Source organism: Rattus norvegicus, chromosome 2, assembly GCF_021556685.1.
Source record: "Rattus norvegicus strain SHRSP/BbbUtx chromosome 2, alternate assembly SHRSP_T2T, whole genome shotgun sequence".
NCBI lineage: Eukaryota > Metazoa > Chordata > Mammalia > Rodentia > Muridae > Rattus > Rattus norvegicus.
Window position 1 is genome coordinate 86,178,889 of NC_141535.1, and position 21,400 is coordinate 86,200,288.

At 39.0% G+C, this 21,400-nt stretch overlaps 1 protein-coding gene and 1 long non-coding RNA gene across 2 annotated transcripts in view; one reads left to right on the forward strand and one right to left on the reverse strand.

The window, feature by feature from the left end:
* Window positions 1-14,203, reverse strand: part of Zfp712 (zinc finger protein 712) — a 34,635-nt gene extending 20,432 nt beyond the window's left edge. Inside the window, exons 1-2 of the mRNA XM_087640011.1 lie at window positions 14,093-14,203; window positions 11,131-11,257 (exon numbers count right to left, since the gene is read on the reverse strand). Of these exons, the coding sequence (XP_087496137.1) occupies window positions 11,131-11,257; window positions 14,093-14,098 (133 nt within the window). The 5' untranslated portion in view covers window positions 14,099-14,203. The remainder of the gene's footprint in view (window positions 1-11,130; window positions 11,258-14,092) is intronic.
* LOC147996141 (uncharacterized) lies at window positions 14,046-16,840 on the forward strand. The gene is made up of 2 exons (XR_015674286.1): window positions 14,046-14,295; window positions 15,830-16,840. It is a non-coding gene; the product is annotated as an uncharacterized LOC147996141 (long non-coding RNA).
* Window positions 16,841-21,400: the final 4,560 nt, after the last annotated feature.

The following is a 21,400-nucleotide window of genomic DNA, read 5'->3' on the forward strand; positions in this document are numbered from 1 at the left end:
TCCACCATGATCAAGTAGGCTTCATCCCAGGCATGCAGGGATGGTTTAATATACGGAAAACCATCAACATAATGCATTATTATAAAGAAACTGAAAGATAAAAACCCCATGATCATTTCATTAGATGCTGAGAAAGCATTTGACACAATTCAACATCCCTTCATTATAAAAGTCCTGGAAAGAACAAGAATTCAAGGCCCATACCTAAACATAGTAAAAGCCATATACAGCAAACCAGTGGTTACCATTAAATTAAATGGAGAGAAACTTGAAGCAATCCCACTAAAATCAGGGACTAGACAACGCTGTCCACTCTCTCCCTACTTATTCAGTATAGTTCTTGAAGTTCTAGCCAGAGCAATCAGACAACAAAAGGAGATCAAATGGATACAGATTGGAAAAGAAGAAGTCAAAATATCACTATTTGCAGATGATATAATAGTCCCAAATAATATAATATACCTCGGTGTGACTTTAACCAAGGAGGTAAAAGATTTGTATGATAAGAACTTCAAGCCTCTGAAGAAAGAAATCAAAGAAGATGTCAGAAGATAGAAAGATCTCCCATGCTCATGATTGGCAGGATTAATATAGTAAAAATGGCCATTTTACCAAAAGCGATCTACAGATTTAATGCATTCCCCATCAGAATACCAATTCAATTCTTCAAAGAGTTAGACAGAACAATTTGCAATTTTATCTGGAATAACAAAAAACTCAGGATAGATAAAACTATCCTCAACAATAAAATGACTTCTGGGGGAATCACTATCCCTGAACTTGAGCAGTATTACAGAGCAATAGTGATAAAAACTGCATGGTATTGGTACAGAGACAGACAGATAGACCAGTGGAATAGAAATGAAGACCCAGAAATGAACCCACACACCTATGGTCACTTGATTTTTGACAAAGGAGCCAAAACCATCCAATGGAAAAAAGATAGCATTTTCAGCAAATGGTGCTGGTTCAACTGGAGGGCAACATGTAGAAGAATGCAAATCGATCCATGCTTATCACACTGTACAAAGCTTAAGTCCAAGTGGATCAAGGACCTCCACATCAAACCAGACACACTCAAACTAATAGAAGAAAAACTAGGGAAGCATCTGGAACACATGGGCACTGGAAAAAATTTCCTGAACAAAACACCAATGGCTTATGATCTAAGATCAAGAATCAACAAATGGGATCTCATAAAACTGCAAAGCTTCTGCAAGGCAAAGGACACTGTGGTTAGGACAAAACGGCAACCAACAGATTGGGAAAAGATCTTTACTATCTATCCTACAACTGATAGAGGGCTTATAACCAAAATATACGAAGAACTCAAGAAGTTACACTGACAGGAGACAAATAACCCTATTAAAAATGGGGTTCAGAGTTAAACAAACAATTCACAGCTGAGGAATGCCGAATGACTGAGAAACACCTACAGAAATGGTCAACATCTTTAGTCATAAGGGAAATGCAAATCAAAACAGCCCTGAGATTTCACCTCACACCAGTGAGAATGGCTAAGATCAAAAACTCAGGTGACAGCAAATGCTGGCCAGGATGTGGAGAAAGAGGAACACTCCTCCATTGTTGGTGGGATTGTGGACTGGTACAAACATTCTGGAAATCAGTCTGGAGGTTCCTCAGAACATTGGACATTGAACTACCTGAGGACTCAGCTATACCTCTCATGGGCATATACCCAAAAATGCCCCAACATATAACAAAGACACATGCTCCACTATGTTGATAGCAGCCTTATTTATAATAGCCAGAAGCTAGAAAGAACCCAAATGCCCTTCAACAGAGGAATGGATACAGAAAATGTGGTACATCTACACAATGGAATATTACTCAGCTATCAAAAACAATGACTTTATGAAATTCATAGGCAAATGGATGGAACTGGACAATATCATCCTGAGTGAGGTAACCCAATCACAGAAAAACACACATGGTATGCACTAATTGGTAAGTTTCTATTAGCCCAAATGCTTGAATTACCCTAGATGCACAGAACACATGAAACTCAAGAAGGATGACCAAAATGCGAATGCTTCACTCCTTCTTTAAAAGGGGAACAAGAATACACTTGGGAGGCAATAGGGAGGCAAAGTTTAGAACAGAGGCAGAAGGAACCTCCATTAAGAACCTGCCCCACATGTGGCCCATACATATACAGCCACCCAATTAGATAAGATAGATGAAGCAAAAAAGTGCAGGCCGACAGGAACCAGATGTAGATCTCTCCTGAGAGACACAGCCAGAATACAGCAAATACATAGGCAAATGCCATCATTAAACCACTGAACTGGGAACGGGACCCCTGTTGAAGGAATCAGAGAAAGGAGTGGAAGAGCTTGAAGGGACTTGAAACCCTATATGAACAACAATGCCAACCAACCAGAGCTTCCAGGGACTAAGCCACTGCCCAAAGACTATACATGGACTGAATACATGGTAGCAATGAATAGCCTAGTAAGAGCACCATTGGAAGAGGAAGAAGCCCTTGGTCCTGCCAAGACTGAACCCCCAGCAAACGTGATTCTTGGGGAGAGGGTGGTAATGGGGGGAGGATGGGGAGGGGAACACCCATACAGAATTGGAGTGGGAGGGGCTAGGGGGATGTTGGCCGGGAAACTGGGAAGTGGAATAACAATCGAAATATAAATAAGAAATACTCAAGTTAATAAAGGTGGGGAAAAAAAAAGATGTACTCAAGTTAACAAAGATCAAAAGAAATGTGAAGGAAATGAATAAAACTGTTCAAAACCTGAAAATGGAATTGAACCAATAAAGAAAACACAAAGGGAATCCTGGAAATGGAAAACCTAGGTAAGAGAACAGTAACGACAGATGCTATCTTACCAACAGAATATAGGAGATGGTAGAGAGAATCTCAGGAGTAGAAAATATGATAGATGAAATCAAAACATCTTGTCAAAGAAAATGTTAAACCTAAAAAGTTCCTGACACAAAACATCCAGGGAACCTGGGAAACCGTGGAAAGACCAAACCTAAGAACAATAGGAGTAGGAAAATATTCCCAGCTCAGAGGTCAAGAAAAATATTTTCAAAAATATCATAGAAGAAAATTTCCCTAACGTAAAGAAAGAGATGCCTATAAACAAACAAGCAGGTTACAGAACACCAACAAAGGACCAGAAAAAGAAAATCTTCCCACCACATAATAATCAAAACACTAAATGTACAGACCAAAGAAAGAATATTAAAAGCTGTAAGGGAAGGGAGCAAGTAGCATACAAACGCAGACCTACCTGAATTACACTTGACTTGTCAACAGAGACTCCAAGAGCCAGAAGGGTGTGGGCAGATATGTTTCAATCTCTTTAGAAACCAAACATGCCAGTCCAGACAGGAAAACTTTCAATGTCCACAGAGGTAGAAAACAAGACTTTCCATGACAAAACCAAATTTCAAATATATCCATCCATAAAACCAGCCCTACAGAAAATACTAGAAGGAAAACTCCAACAGAAGCAGGTTAACTACAGCCAAGAAAACACAATGAACAAATAATTCCACACCAACAAAATAAAAGAAGGGAAGAACACACTCACACAGACACACACACACACACACACACACACACACACACACACACCCCTACTATTAGTACCACAAATACTACTACTACTACTACCACTACTACTACCACCACCACCTCTACAAACACCAAAATAACAGAAAACAAGAATCACTGGACATTAATATCTGTCAACATAAATGGACCCAATTCCCCAATAAAAAGATACAAGTTCACAGATGCAAAAACAGGACCCATCATTTTGCTGCATACAAGAAACACACCTCAGCATTCAAGATAGACACTACCTTAAAGGGCTTAAAAAAATTTTTCAGGCAAGCTGGAGCAAGTCATTCTAATATCTAATAAAATAATCTTTCAACCAAAACTAAAGAGATAGGGAAGGAGACTTCATACTTAGCCAAAGAAAGTCCACCAAGATGACAACTCAATTCTGAATTTATAAATACCTATGCCTCAAATGGAAGGGCAATCACATTTGTAAAAGCAACATTACTAAAGCTTAAATCAACACCAAACCTTACACATTAATAGTGGGAGACTTCAATACCTGAAATCTCACTAATTGACAGGTCATCCAGACAGAAAGTAAACAAAGAAATAATATAATTGAAAAATGCTATAACTCAAATGGACCTGACAGAAAGTAAACAAAGAAATAATGAAATGAAAAGATGTTATGAATCAAATGGACCTACCAGATATCTACAGAATATTTCACCCAAACAAAAATTCCTTCTTCTCAGTACCTCATTGAACCCTCTCCAAAATTGACCATACAAAGCAAATCTCGACAAAACAAGAAAATTAAAATAAACCCTGTATCTTATCTGAACACAATGGATTAAAGTTGGACTTCAACACCAACAAAAACAGAAGGCCTACAAACTCTTAGAAACTGAACAACTCCCTAATCAATGACCACTGGGTCAAGAAATAAATAAAGCAAGAAATTAATGACTTTGCAGAATTCTATGAAAATGAAGGCACAACATACCCAAAACTTATGAGGTACTATGAAAACAATGCTAAGAGGAAAGTTCATAGCACTAAGAGCCTTTATAAAGAAATTGGTAACATACTAGCAACTTAACAGCACAAGTGAAAGCTCTAGAACAAAAAGAAGCAAACACATCCAACACACATAGATAGCAGGAAATAAATGAAATAAACACAAAGATAAAAATACAAAATATACAAAGAACTCAAGAAGTTAGACCGCAGGGAAACAAATAACCCTATTAAAAAATGGGGTTCAGCACAGTGAACTAGTCTATGGGGGGAGGGAGGCAATGGGGGGAGGGTTGGGAGGGGAACACCCATAAGGAAGGGGAGGGGGGAGGGGGATGTTTGCCCGGAAACCGGGAAAGGGAATAACACTCGAAATGTATATAAGAAATACTCAAGTTAATAAAAAAAAAAAAAAAAAGAAAGTTAATCAAAAAAAAAAATGGGGTTCAGAGCTAAACAAAGAATTCACAGCTGAGGAATGCCGAATGGCTGAGAAACACCTAAAGAAATGTTCAACATCTTTAGTCATAAGGGAAATGCAAATCAAAACAACCCTGAGATTTCACCTCACACCAGTGAGAATGGCTAAGATCAAAAACTCAGGTGACAGCAGATGCTGGTGAGGATATGGAGAAAGAGGAACACTCCTCCATTGTTGGTGGGGTTGCAGACTGGTAAAACCATTCTGGAAATCAGTCTGGAGGTTCCTCAGAAAATTGGACATTGAACTGCCTGAGGATCCAGCTATACCTCTCTTGGGCATATACCCAAAAGATGCCTCAACATATAAAAGAGACACGTGCTCCACTATGTTCATCGCAGCCTTATTTATAATAGCCAGAAAATGGAAAGAACCCAGATGCCCTTCAACAGAGGAATGGATACAGAAAATGTGGTACATCTACACAATGGAATATTACTCAGCTATCAAAAACAACGAGTTTATGAAATTCGTAGGCAAATGGTTGGAACTGGAAAATATCCTGAGTGAGCTAACCCAATCACAGAAAGACGTACATGGTATGCACTCATTGATAAGTGGCTATTAGCCCAAATGCTTGAATTACCCTAGATCCCTAGAACAAACGAAACTCAAGACGGATGATCAAAATGTGAATGCTTCACTCCTTCTTTAAATGAGGAAAAAGAATACCCTTGGCAGGGAAGGGAGAGGCAAAGATTAAAACAGAGACTGAAGGAACACCCATTCAGAGCCTGCCCCACATGTGGCCCATACATATACAGCCACCCAATTAGACAAGATGGATGAAGCAAAGAAGTGCAGACCGACAGGAGCCGGATGTAGATCGCTCCTGAGAGACACAGCCAGAATACAGCAAATACAGAGGCGAATGCCAGCAGCAAACCACTGAACTGAGAATAGGTCCCCTATTGAAGGAATCAGAGAAAGAACTGGAAGAGCTTGATGGGGCTCGAGACCCCAAAAGTACAACAATGCCAAGCAACCAGAGCTTCCAGAGACTAAGCCACTACCTAAAGACTATACATGGACTGACCCTGGACTCTGACCCCATAGGTAGCAATGAATATCCTAGTAAGAGCACCAGTGGAAGGGGAAGCCCTGGGTCCTGCTAAGACTGAACCCCCAGTGAACTAGTCTATGGGGGGAGGGCGGCAATGGGGGGAGGGTTGGGAGGGGAACACCCATAAGGAAGGGGAGGGGGGAGGGGGATGTTTGCCCGGAAACCGGGAAAGGGAATAACACTCGAAATGTATATAAGAAATACTCAAGTTAATAAAAAAAAAAAAAAAAAGGAAAAAAAAATACAAAATATATCAACAAGAAAATCATCAAGATAGACAAATCCTAGGCAAACTAACTAAATGGCAGAGAAAGAGAGAAAGAGAGAGAGAGAGAGAGAGAGAGAGAGAGAGAGAGAATGAATACCACATTAACAAAATTAGAAATGAAAAGGGAAACCTAACAACACCAAGAAAATCCAAAGAATCAGTAGGTCTTACTTACTTCAAAAGTCTATACTCAACAAAATTGGAAAATCTAAGCAAAATCCATTTTCTTGATAGATACCACTTATCAAAGTTAAATTAAGATCAGGTAAACAATTTAAGTAAACCTATATCCCCTATGGATATAAAAGCAGTCATTAAGTCTCTCAACAAAAAAAGCACAAAGTCATATATATGGTTTTAGCTCAGAATTTTTTTTAAGCACAGAATTCTATGAGACTTTCAAAGAAGTACTAAAACCAATACACCTCAAACTATTCCACAAAACAGAACGAGGAGGAACATTGCCAAACTCATTCTTTGAGGCCACAGTTACCCTGATACCTAAACCACACCAAGATTCAACCAAGAAGAAAAATCTCAGACCAATTCAAACCACTGATGCAAAAATACTCAATAAAATACTAGCAAATTGAATCCAAGAACATATCATAAACAACATCTACCAAGATCAAATAGGCTTTATCCCAGAGATTCAAGGACCATTCCATATATGAAGACTCATCCTCCATAAAAACAAATTGAAAGAAAAATCCACATGACCATCTCATTATATGCTAAAACTGACTTTGACAAAATCCAGCTCCCCTTCATGATAAAAGTCTGGAGAGATCAGGGATAGATGGCACATACCTAAACACAATATAGACAACATACAGCAAGTCAATAGCCAACACCAAATAAAATGGAGAAAAAGGTAAAGCAATTCCAATAAAATCAGGGAAAAGACAAAGCTGTCCACTTTCTCCATACCTATTCAACATAGTACTTGAAGATTTAACTGGAGTAATAAAGCAACTAATGGAAATCAAGAGAACAGAAATTGGAAAGGAAGACATCAAAGTATCTCTAGATGCAAATGATATGATAGTATACATACATGACCCCAAAAATTCTACCAGAAAACTCCTACAGCTAATAAACACTTTTAGCAAAGAGGCTGATTACAAAATTAACTTTAAAAAAATCAGTAGCCCTCCTATATAAAAATAATAAATGTGTTGAGAAAGAAATTAGGGAAACATCACCCTTCACAATAGCAACAAACAATATAAAATATCTTGGTATAACTCTAACCAAGCAAATGAAAGACCTGTATGACAATGACTTCAAGCCTTTGGTGAAAGATACTGAAGGTATCACAGGATGGAAAAATCTCCCATGTTCACAGATAGGTAGGATTAACACAGTAAAAATGGCCATCTTACAAAAAGCAATCTACAGATGCAACGCAATCCTCATCAAAATTTCAACACAATTCTTTACAGAATTGTTTTCGAGAACAATTCTGAACTTCATATGGAAAAACAAGAAGCCCAGGATAGCTAAAACAACCTTATATAATAAAAGAACTTCTAGAGGTATTACCATCTGTGATTTCAAGATGTACTACAGAACAATAGTAATAAAAAAAAACCACCTGGTATTGGAATAAAAGCACACAGCTTGATCAACAGTTGATCAATGACATTGAATTGAAGACCTAGAAATAAACCCATACACCTGTGGACATTTGAGTTTGACAAAGAAGCCAAAACTATACAATGGAAAGAAGAAAGCATCTTTAACAAATGGTACTGATCTAACTAGTTTTCTCCATGTAAAGCAATGCAGAAGATCAATATCTACCACCCTACACAAAATTCAAGTCCAACAGGATCAAGGATCCACTAAATCTGATAGAAGAGAGAGTGGAGAATAGAATTGAATGCACTGGTACAAGAGACAACTTCCTGAATAGAACACCAACAACTCAGGCACTAATAACAATAACTGAGACCTCATGAAACTGAAAGCTTCTGTAAGGAAAAAGACACTGTCAAAAGGACAAAATGGTACCCTATAAAATGGAAAAAGGTCTTTCTTTATCAACCCTACCTCCAGGAAAGAGATTATATCCAAAATATATAAAGAACTCCAGAAACTAGACATCAACAAACCCAATTAAAAGAACCCAATTAACATCAATAACCCAATTAAAAGAAATGGGGTACAGATCTAAACAGAATTCTCAACAGAGGAATCTTTAATGGCTGAGAAACACTTAAAGAAATATTCAATACCCGTAGTCATCAGGGAAATGCAATTCAAAATGACTCTCTGACTCACCTGTCAGAATAGCTAAGATCAAAAACTCAAGTGACAGCACATGCTGGGGAGGATGTAGATAGAGTAAGTGGAACACTCCTCCAATGCTGGTGAAGTACACACACTTTGGAAATCATTTTGTGCTTTCTCAGAAAATTGGGAATACTTCTACCTCTAAACACAGGTATGCCACTCCTGGCTGTACACTTAAAAGATGCTCCACCCACTGTACTAGTTGAGGACCCAGCTATACCTCTCCTGGGCATATACCCAAAAGACACTCCGATATACAACAAAGACACGTGCTCCACTATGTTCACAGCAGCCTTATTTATAATAGCCAGAAGCTGGAAAGAACCCAGATGCCCTTCAACAGAGGAATAGATACAGAAAATGTGGTACATTACACAATGGAGTACTACTCAGCTATCAAAAACAATGACTTCATGAAATTCATAGGCGAATGGATGGAACTGGAAAATAATCATACTGAGTGAGGTAACCCAATCACAGAAAAACACACATGGTATGCACTCATTGATAAGTGGATATTAGCTCAAATGCTCGAATTACCCTAGATGCACAGAACACATGAAACTCAAGAAGAATGACCAAAATGCGGGTGCTTCACTCCCTTCTTTAAAAGGGGAACAAGAATACACTTGGGAGGCAATCGGAAGGCAAAGTTTAGAACAGAGACTGAAGGAACCTCCATTCAGAGCCTGCCCCACATGTGGCCCATACTTATACAGCCTCCAAACTAGATAAGATGGATGAAGCTAAGAAGCTCAGACTGACAGGAACCAGATGTAGATCTCTCCTGAGAGACACAGCCAGAATATGGCAAATACATAGGCGAATGCCAGCAGCAAGTAAACCACTGAACTGAGAACGGGACCCCCGTTGAAGGAATCAGAGAAAGGACTGGAAGAGCCTGAAGGGGCTTACAACCCCATAAGAACAACAATGCCAATCAACCAGAGCTTCCAGAGATTAAACCACTACCCAAAGACTATACATGGACTGACCCTGTCCTCTAACTGTATATGTATCAGTGAATAGCCTTATTAGGGCACCAGTGGAAGGGGAAGCCCTTGGTCCTGCCAAGGTTGAACCCCCAGTGTAGGGGATTGTTGGGGGGGCAATAATGGGGGGAGGATGGGGAGGGAAACACCCATATGAAAGAGGAGGGGGAAGGGTTAGGGGGCTGATGGACAGGAAACCAGGAAGGGAATAACTTTTGAAATGTAAATAAGAAATACCCAATTTAATAAACATGGAAGGAAAAATTAATTAATTAATTAATAATTTAAAAAAAAGATGCCCTACCATACTACAAGGAAACTTGTTCAACTATGCCCATAGCAACTTTGTTTGTAAAAGCCAGAAGCTGGAAACAATCAAGATGCCCCTCAACCAGAGAATAGATAAAGAAAATGTGGTACATTTACATAATGGAATATAACCCAGCTTTTAAAAGTAATGACATCATGATATTTGCAGGTAAATACATAGAACTAGAAACTATTATCCTGAGTAAGGTAGCACAAATCTAGAAAGACAAACAGAGTATGTACTTACTTGTGGATATTAGCTATCAAGTACAGAATAACCATGCTATAATTCATAGACCCAAAGAAGCTATGTAAAAAGAAGGGCCCTAGAGGGGATGAATCTCATTGAGTAGGGGTAATAGAATACTCAGCAAGGGTAAATGGAGGGAGGGAACTGGATGGTGGAAGGTTGGGAAGGGAGCAAGATGGAAGGAGAGAGAACTAGAATGGGTGTGGGGCATCTCTGAAAAGAGCTAGAAACCTAGAACAATGGAAACTCCCAGTAATCTATGAAGGTGACCCTAGTTAAGACTCCTAGCAATGGCGGTTATAGAAGGTGAAACAGTCATCTTAAGTAACCAGAAAAGACAACAACACAATCACAAAATCTTAGGCACACAATTTCTCCTACCTGCAAGAAGTGTAGGGGTAAAGATGGAGTATAAGTTGAAGGAAAGGTTTAAATCAATGACTGATCCAGTTTGGAGACACGTGCCCTGAGAGAAAGCCCACCCTAGACACAGTTAATGATAGTCTGTTAAACCTGCTAATAGGAACCTAGCAAAACTGTCATAAGAGAGACTTCACCCAGCAGCTGATAGAAACAGCAGGGCCTGTATCTGACTACACTGCCTGCCTTTTGATCCCTTTCCCCTAACTGGACCACCTTGTCTAGCCTCAACAGGAGATGTGTCTAATCCTACTAGAAGCTGATAAGCCAAGGTGGGTTGATATACGTGGAAGGCCTCTCCATTTGTAAGAAATGGGTAAGGGGGCCTGGAGCATTGGGAGTAGGGGAAGTGAGAGGAAGGGACTGGGAAGAGATAAGAGAGGGGAAGCTATGATCAGGATGTAAAGTAAAAAACAGTAAGTAAATTTTTTTAAAAAAAGAAAGAAACAATTTGCAATGGAAGTGCTCCTCACCCAGGAACACAAGGTTGCTATAATTCTCCAACATCACGTCCCTGTACAGACTCCACTGAGCAAGGTCTAGGCATTCACACTCCTCTGCAGAGAAATCAATGGCCACATCCCTGAAGGAGAGCAGTCCCTGAAATAAAAATAAACAATACATGTTAATCGAGAGCTTACTATCAACACGAAACTAAATATGTGGCAGACAACATTTTTCCATTTTACACAAGAGGAAAGAATAGTACAGTGAATGAGATTCTCTTACACAATAGCATATACATTAGCCATCTTCAAGGAAAGAAAATGGCATATGCCCTAATGAACGCATATGGATATGATGTTTCATAATACACAAAACAGAATAACAATGTACCATGGACTGTGCTGTTATTGTATAAATCTCTCACAAGAGTTACACTGAGGCCGAGTGACACTTCTCAACTGTTACACATGAAATGAGAATATAAGTTCTGATGCAGTAGATCCTGAGTCCAGGAATACATACCCTCTTTAGTACTGAGGTAAATAACAGTGCATCAAGAGACTTGTTTGAGTATCCAAGGGGGCAACAATAAGGGAGGAATTTATAGATAAAAAGGAACTGGAAGATTTTTATACATTTGAAAAATATAAGTACAATGCTTTTTAAATATTTAAAATACATTAGATATCATTTTAAAGTTTTCTTTTGTCGTTCTTCTTCCCCTCCTCACCCTGCCGCATTTAGAGAAGTATTCATGTAACATATATTCTATAACATAAAGAAAGGCTCGAGATCTCTGTACAGAAGTCTAGGTTCTTCCTGTCTAGTAAGTCACCTATCTACCACTATAAAGTGAACCCATGCTTAAACTGAAGCATCATTAGACCCAGATGCATAGAATCTGGAGCTGACTGAGAGGAGAACCTGATCCCATGGTTGTCCTCAATTAACACTGAGATCTCACCAGCTCAGAGTATCCACTATATCATTCATAACATTGAGATCTCACCATAGTATTCACTATGATCCATAACTCTAAGCATCTCAACTGTAAAAACAGAATGTTTAAGTGAGGTACACAAGGTCAAGTGTATACCTTTATGGAACTCACTTCATTCATCTCTTTGGAAATATTTTCTGCTTCATGATGTGCTAAAGAATACATTGTACAGTTAATGTACACAGAGCTAGGAATTACTGAACAGATGTGTTCAACATGACAAACGTAAAGGTTTGAATGAGAATGGCCCTTAAAAGTTCTTATGTCTGAATACCTGGTCCCCAGTTGGTTCTCACTCTCTCTTCTCTTCCTCTCTGTCTGTCTGTCTGTCTGTCTGTCTGCCTGCCTGCCTGCCTGCCTGCCTGCCTGCCTGCCTGCCTGCCTGCCTAATAGTTGTGTCTTCAAGATGTTAGCTCTCAGTTAATGTTCCAGGACCATGTTGTCATGCTCCCTACTATGATGGACATGGACTCTAACCTTCTGAAAATTTATGCTCCAAATAAGCCCTTTCATCCCTAGTATATAATGCCTTTCTCCTCAATATAAATTCACTGGTTATGAGGAAACTTAAGAAATCCAACAGCTAATCCACAAATAACACCCACACATATTATAAATGTAACATGACAACATGTCTTGATCAAGGATACTGAACTAAGCACTTCTCACTGATAATTACTTATAAATTAAAAACACACAAATATATGAGCATCTTCAAATTTCTTTCCTACATCTCAAATGTTTCCATATCCAGTGGAATTCTGCACTTCCTAAACAAACTAGTAATTAGGTCCTGTCTTAACCAATAAGTTATAGTATAATAGTCATCTGAACAAATAGAGAAAGTTTACGGGGCAAATCACAAAGGACGAGAACAGAGTAGCAGAAAGCCATCTTCATAGGGCACACAGGAGTAAAGATATAGAACAGAAAAGTGAGCAAGGTTCCCCATACCTGTAATGCTAACACGGGAGGAAGAGTCAGGAGGAACAGAAGTTAAAGTCACTGTCAGCTACCTAGCATGTTTCAGGGCAGCATGGACTATACAAGAACCTACCTCAAAACCCCAAAACAAACACAAAAGAATGGGAATATGAAGGGGAAACACACAAGATCAAGTCTTGTAGTCAAAACTTCAACAGAGGAAGGGGAGGTGTTCACAAGGCCCCCCACCCTTAGCTAAGGAGCTGCTGGAGTTGATGACCATGGAAAAAGATTCATTTTTGCTTGCAGGTATGGCCAATGAGAATCCATATTCTAGGGGATGTCCTGCAGCCCCCACCGCTCCCATACACACAGGTATGCACACTACTGCAACACTAAGTGGGCTCCGTGGGTTATACAACAAACAAAAACAAAACCACCAGGCCAGGAAATTGGGAGAGGAACATTTTGGGAGATTCCTGGTACTGTTGTGATGGGGATAGTAAGTGGATTTGATCAAACTACATATATACATATACATATATACATATATACATATATACGAATATACATATATACATATATATGAATATACATATATACATATATACGAATATACATATATACATATATACATATATACATATACATATATATATATATATATATATATATAAAATTTCGGATAACAGAAGCCATCGAGATAGTGTCAGCTAGTAAGGACACACCTTCTACACCTCAGGAACAGGCTGACAGCAGAAGCACCCTGCCAGGCACAATGCTACATCTTCCACCCTTCTCCATTCCTAGGTTACCAAGCCAGCTCTCCTGCTCCAGAAGTGCAGGACAAGAACAGCAGTACCATAACAGAGCGGCCACTCCCAGCTCCATCCACATCACCCTCTCTCCAGCGCTAGCAAGCACCGGAATGGCCCAGCCTAAGTCACCACAGCACCTCCCATTCAGCTTCTTCCCGCCTCCCAACAACCCCAGGTCCGCTCCCTCCAAGGCGGACACGCCCACCCTCCAACGTCCCTCTGGCTGAGCTACATCCTGGGACCAACCTCCATGTCAAGAGATGCTACCAGAGCGCCCACAGGACCAGGCACTGGCCCAACTTTGGAAAAGAAGGCCAGAGAGCAAGAGACACACAGGCGCAGAAGAAACGCGGAAGCGCCTTTCCCAGAGTCCCTGTCTGTGACGTTGCCGCGGGCGAGACTACATTTCCTACAATTCTCTGCGAACGCGTTTCTGGAAGCTGTGGAAGGTAATTTGAAACCTTCCTGAGTTGCTAGCAGGACGTTTGCAGAAAAGGAAAGAAACAAACCGCTTCTGCTCGTGGATAGCCACAGGGAGTCAGTCCGCCAGGTTTAAAATCTCGGGTTTTCAAAATGAGACAATTGAATATGAGTTGAACCTTTGACAGCAATGTTTATTAGGTGTATTGGATACTTTGGGTCCACATGTTGTGATTTTAAAACTCAACCTGCTTACTACAACGTGTTTTAAATATTAGAGCTCTTCCCAGGTTCTGTATACAGATATTCAGAGGCTATTTCAAAAGGGCCCATCTTTTATTAATGGTCTTTAGCAGTGGGGAAGCTAGAATATCCAGCAGCATATCCAGCAATCTAGCAGCAACCCACAGAATAATGAGTGGGTTTTTAAGTATAGATCAGGGGAAACCTACAGTTTATCAGATTAACGGAGGCTCTGGGCCTGATTTAGGGTTGTAATTTGGAAGGTTGATTCTATCGGACTACCCTACCTAGGTGGTATTATACCTAGAAATTTAACAATTGAAAGACATAAAATAAAAGGCTGATAGCAGTTCAGGGAGTCTGCTATCTGTTTCGAAGTGTTGAGATCAGTCTATGCCCTAATTGGTAGTTATTCCATCTTGTGTAAAGGCGGGATTGTTAGGCTATGCCATGCCCTCAGAGGTTTCAGGGTGGAGAAGGACTGAACCAAAGTGGACCTGTCTCATCTATCTGGCTGAATTTCACTCCATTAGATTTGATCTATCATGGTCAGTTCCCAGTATGTTCCCTGATCCTGCTGTGGGGTCTCTTCAGATCCAACACAATTCAAACACCAGGTCAATGCAGATGAAAAAATTTGTTGTAATCAAGTCGCTTCTGATTGATCAAGGCCACAGAACAGACTGGGGAGCAGAACTACAAGCCCCACCCCAACCCAACCCTCACTCCCCACCCCCAGCCAGAATGTTATCAATCTTTTAAGTTTAAACACAACAGACATCTGTGCCAAGTTACAGTTACATTTTTATCATCAATTAGGATTTAGGGATAGGAGACTTCTTCGGAATATGTCTTTGTGGCACACTAATCCTGTTTCTACTGGTTGGGTAATTCAACTGTAGTGAGGCGACTTGAGTAAAGTTCACATCTCAACCAAGCAAGATGTCAGTTACCTAGAGAAGTCTTGAGAATTTAAACTTTATTTTACCCCTATTCAATATGGAAGTTTTATTCAAAATGGCTTCATTTTGGTTCCTTCTTACAATCCTGAAACTGATCCTCTGTAATAGTATTATGAAAAGCAAGGGTATCCTTGAACTTCTCTTGCCACCCCCTATTCAGGATGTGGGAACAATTATACCCTGAATACAAAGTCTTCAGAATTATGTTCTTGAGACTATAAAATGGACTAGATGATGATCCAGGACCTTCTCAACTTAGGGAAGAGGGAGGGGATTAGGCAGGCTGTCATGGCCATTTGGGAAGGACTCTCCCATTTCTACCATGGTCTTGACAACAGATGTTAAATCTTGTACCCAGGACCCCCAACACAACAGCAATCACAAGACCCATCAAGAACATAGACGGGTTCTGAGAGATCTTACTAGAGGAATCAAGGAGTCAGTCACCAGACACCAAACCATGAATAAGGTCACTAATCCACAGAGGAAGGAGGAAGATTGACTAATTTCCTGGAAAAGCTAAAAGGTTAAATGACAAAGATCAAATGACAACATTGAACATGGAAGACTCGCTAAGTTAAATGTGAAAATATTTTATGACTAATCATTCTTTAGATATGTCTAAAAAGCTACAAAGAAAACTAGATACAGGAATGGAGAAATTACTTGAGAAGTTCAGGAAATAATTCTGAGACTAAATGGGGAAAAAAATCCAGTGACAGTGACCACCAAGATTGAAAAAGAATCAACTTAAAAATTCACAGGGACGCACACAGTCTCTGAATAGCTAAAGCAACCTCCAGTAGTAGGAGCACTGTTGAAAGTAATACAATGCCCAACCCCAACTTATATTACAGAGCCACAATAACAAAAACTGCCAAGACATTTCACAGAAACAGACTTTGTAAACCGACGGAATAAAATACAAGACCTCAAAACAAATCGAATGGTGACAGTCTCAGTTTTTGGCAAAGCTATTAAAAACATGACGCTTAGAAACCTGGATTCCACAGAGAGAATGCAAGTAGATCCACATCTCTAAGCCTGCTGCGAAAAGTCCAAGATCCAAGATTTTAAACTTAAATTCCAGGTAGCCAGATCTCACTAGCATAAAAGACGATCTCTCAAGCTGATAAATGGATCACACAAAATTAAAAACTTATTTGCAGCAAACCACATCAGCACAAAATAACAGATGAAAGAATAATGAATATTCTTGATCAACTATATAAGATAGTTTAATATGCAGGGTATATGGAGAACTACAAAAATTTCACATCATAAGGCAAACATGGATTCAAAAAATGAGCTAATGTTCTGAAAAGACAATTCTTAAAATGAGAAATAAAAACAATGAACATGTGAAAAAGTGTTGGTCCAAGTAATTGGAAATTCAAACTAAAGGTACTTTCATAGAAGAAAGTGTGGTTTTACATGTTGAAAATCCCAGATTTTGGGTACTAGAGACAGGAACAAGAGTCCAAGGTCACCTTTAGACATATAGCAAGTCTGAAACACATTTGTTATATATAACACCCCACTCAAAAACAAAACAGATGCAGAAAATGAGAACACAGAATGTATATGCTTAGAGTAAAATTCCTTACTAAAGTGTTGTGTGTAGTGTTTGCTACCCCACGGAAGCTCTGGGAACAGGCAGCGCTACCAGCCCCCGCTAGAGAATATTGGATCTGTGGATAAAAACCACACACATACACACACACACACACACACACACACACACACACACACAACACACACACACACACACACACACACACACACACACACACACACACACCAGTTAATCTTAAAATGTCTTTGCTAACTCAATGACTAGGCATTGCTAAATCTCAAGCTCAAACTGTTCTAGAATTCAATGATTAATTTTTTTGTAATTAAAAAAAGAATCATTCAATGGTTAACTAAATTGATAGCATTGTCAAACATAACTAAACAACATAATGAAAATGACTGAAATAATGCAGGTCAAAATTCAGCAATATATGAGGAAAATGAGCCATATTAATATCTAACATATATGAAAAGCATTCAATATCACTAAAGGATATTGATAGCTACAATAATATGCAATCTGTAATGCGGTAGCCTGAAGGACCCTAAATGTTCTTACCATAAAAAAAAAATCACAAATGTTTGTGGAGCCAGATCTGCTAATTGTATTGATTATATAACTGACAACTATATTGGAAGCATATCCTACAGCATATATAACTACAGTTACAATGGGTCAACTAGGAATAAGCATTTAAAGTGAAGAATGATACGAATACCTAAATAAAACTACCACTATATTAGGGAATTCATAAACTCGGTACTTTCTCTGGAATGACAGCACAGTTGTCCTCCTACTACATGCAGAGCACATGCTATTTCCTCATCACATCTTACCATTCTCAAAAAAGCAAGAACCTCATTCTGAGTTTTTCTTCTTGCTATCAAGGATTATTTTGTTTCTGTTCTTTCTAACAGTAATATATCTGAAGCTTCCCAAGTGTTCACTTCTACATAGTATCTCATAAACATCAATTATTATGACATGTTATCAAATGAAAAGGAATCTTTTGATGAGGCATAATAATAAATAAATGTGTATCTTAGTATGTCCACTCTGATACCAAAATTTAAAAACAATTCTACAAACCATTAAATAATACTAAACACTATTAGAAGTATATAATTGGTAAAATAAGTCTTACTTAATGTATTCTTTTAACAATGTATTAGATAATAATATTAGAATTAGCATTAAAAGATTGAAAAGCAGTCATTTATAAAAGAAATGGACTCTGTGAAGATCAGATGTGTGTGTGTGTGTATGTGTGTGTGTGTGTGTGTGTGTGTGTGTGTGTGTGTTTTAAGATGTGTTTGACAGATAAGGAGATGTCAACTATTTCAAAAATTAACTTATATTTCAGTAGTTCTCTTTTATTCTCAAGCTTCTTCTGAAAACGTTTCAGGAGTTATCTCAGAGCTCACTAACATTCATCATGTTATAATTTAGTATTTCAGCCAATGTGAATGACTACTAGAAGTGTACTGTAAAGCTAAAGAGGTTCACAAAACGGCAACCAACAGATTGGGAAAAGATCTTTACCAATCCTACAACAGATAGAGGCCTTATATCCAAAATATACAAAGAACTCAAGAAGTTAGACCGCAGGGAAACAAATAACCCTATTAAAAAATGGGGTTCAGAGCTAAACAAAGAATTCACAGCTGAGGAATGCCGAATGGCCGAGAAACACCTAAAGAAATGTTCAACATCTTTAGTCATAAGGGAAATGCAAATCAAAACAACCCTGAGATTTCACCTCACACCAGTGAGAATGGCTAAGATCAAAAACTCAGGTGACAGCAGATGCTGGCGAGGATATGGAGAAAGAGGAACACTCCTCCATTGTTGGTGGGATTGCAGACTGGTAAAACCATTCTGGAAATCAGTCTGGAGGTTCCTCAGAAAATTGGACATTGAACTGCCTGAGGATCCAGCTATACCTCTCTTGGGCATATACCCAAAAGATGCCTCAACATATAAAAGAGACACGTGCTCCACTATGTTCATCGCAGCCTTATTTATAATAGCCAGAAACTGGAAAGAACCCAGATGCCCCTCAACAGAGGAATGGATACAGAAAATGTGGTACATCTACACAATGGAATATTACTCAGCTATCAAAAACAACGAGTTTATGAAATTCGTAGGCAAATGGTTGGAACTGGAAAATATCATCCTGAGTGAGCTAACCCAATCACAGAAAGACATACATGGTATGCACTCATTGATAAGTGGCTATTAGCCCAAATGCTTGAATTACCCTAGATCCCTAGAACAAACGAAACTCAAAACGGATGATCAAAATGTGAATGCTTCACTCCTTCTTTAAATGAGGAAAAAGAATACCCTTGGCAGGGAAGGGAGAGGCAAAGATTAAAACAGGGACTGAAGGAACACCCATTCAGAGCCTGCCCCACATGTGGCCCATACATATACAGCCACCCAATTAGACAAGATGGATGAAGCAAAGAAGTGCAGACCGACAGGAGCCGGATGTAGATCTCTCCTGAGAGACACAGCCAGAATACAGCAAATACAGAGGCGAATGCCAGCAGCAAACCACTGAACTGAGAATAGGTCCCCTATTGAAGGAATCAGAGAAAGAACTGGAAGAGCTTGAAGGGGCTCGAGACCCCAAAAGTACAACAATGCCAAGCAATCAGAGCTTCCAGGGACTAAGCCACTACCTAAAGACTATACATGGACTGACCCTGGACTCTGACCCCATAGGTAGCAATGAATATCCTAGTAAGAGCACCAGTGGAAGGGGAAGCCCTGGGTCCTGCTAAGACTGAACCCCCAGTGAACTAGTCTATGGGGGGAGGGCGGCAATGGGGGGAGGGTTGGGAGGGGAACACCCATGAGGAAGGGGAGGGGGGAGGGGGATGTTTGCCCGGAAACCGGGAAAGGGAATAACACTCGAAATGTATATAAGAAATACTCAAGTTAATAAAAAAAAAAAAAAAAAAAAAAACCTACACTGACCTCCAGGCTCCTTCAATCCTAAAAAAAAAAAAAAAAAAAGAACAGAATTGATAAGCTCTTTTAAATCCTTATTCACAATTATTATTTATTGAGCACAAAAAGAGAGCTACTTTACAGTTTAAACATGGCAAATTTCAAGGAAGGGAGATATTTTAAAAAAAAAAAAAAAAAAAAAAAGCTAAAGAGGTTCTACTGTAAGTTTTTGTTAGAATTTGACATAAAATACTAGCCCCCAAGACCTGGCTGCCTGAAGACAGTGAATGCTCATATACACTAGATTTTGTTGTGCAAATCTTGTTCCCCAAGTTAATTGATCAAAAAAGGCTAAAGGATGTGATTGGGCAATACAGAGAAAAAGACAGGACTTGAGGATCAAGTGAGGGGTCTGAAGAGAGATCAGGAGAAGAGAAAGGGGATAGTCACTGCTTTTAACAGCTGAGCCATCTCTCCAGCCCGCCTAGGTGATTCTTAAAAATGCCGTATTAAGTCCAAGTTCTTTAAAAAAACTTCAATTACAATATGTTTAGGATATTTTAGAAATACAATAGTCAGATAGTCAAACTCATGGTCATGTTCGACACCAAACTAATTCATCAAACATACATACATACATACATACATACATACATACATACATACACACATATATACATATATATGTGTATATATATACATATATATACACATACATATATATTTATGTGTGTGTGTGTGTGTGTACTTTCTAGGTTGATCATATAGTTAATAGGTAAACACAAGTTTGACTATTTAAAAACCTCAGTGATTATCACATTTATTACAGACTATGGTATTTAGGATATTATAATTTAAGGCCTTTGTTTCACTGAGCCATGCCAGCTCCAGAGAGCACCTCATTAGACTTGGAAGAAGACGATGACCATTAAAGGACCTCCATCTGAGGATGGCTTCAATTACAGCAAGCTAGCCACTGGACAAAGAAAATGTCCTAACTTCAATGGCTGACAGAATGATATTTGGAAAGGACAATACTTGGGAGGCAGTTAAAGTCAACTGTCAAACCCCAAGACAGGATAATCAAGTCCTTCATAATTCTTGCTTCACAAATATGTCTGTCAGATAAACTTGTCCAAAAGGGTAAAGATAGATGCTCCAGTGTTTTTTGGGGACTGTCCAGTCAGTCTGCTGCCTGAGAATTCTATAGTTTGGAAATTGCTACCTGTACTTCGTACGTACTCAAGTGTCTGATGAAGCTTAAGACTATTCATCATCTCACAGTTAAACTTACCTTATAAAGGATCTAAGAAAATGTTTTAGGGTCTAAAGAGATGTTTTAAAGTTGGTAATTGCAAGTTATGAAAGTTAGAAGACTTAAATGCTTACAAG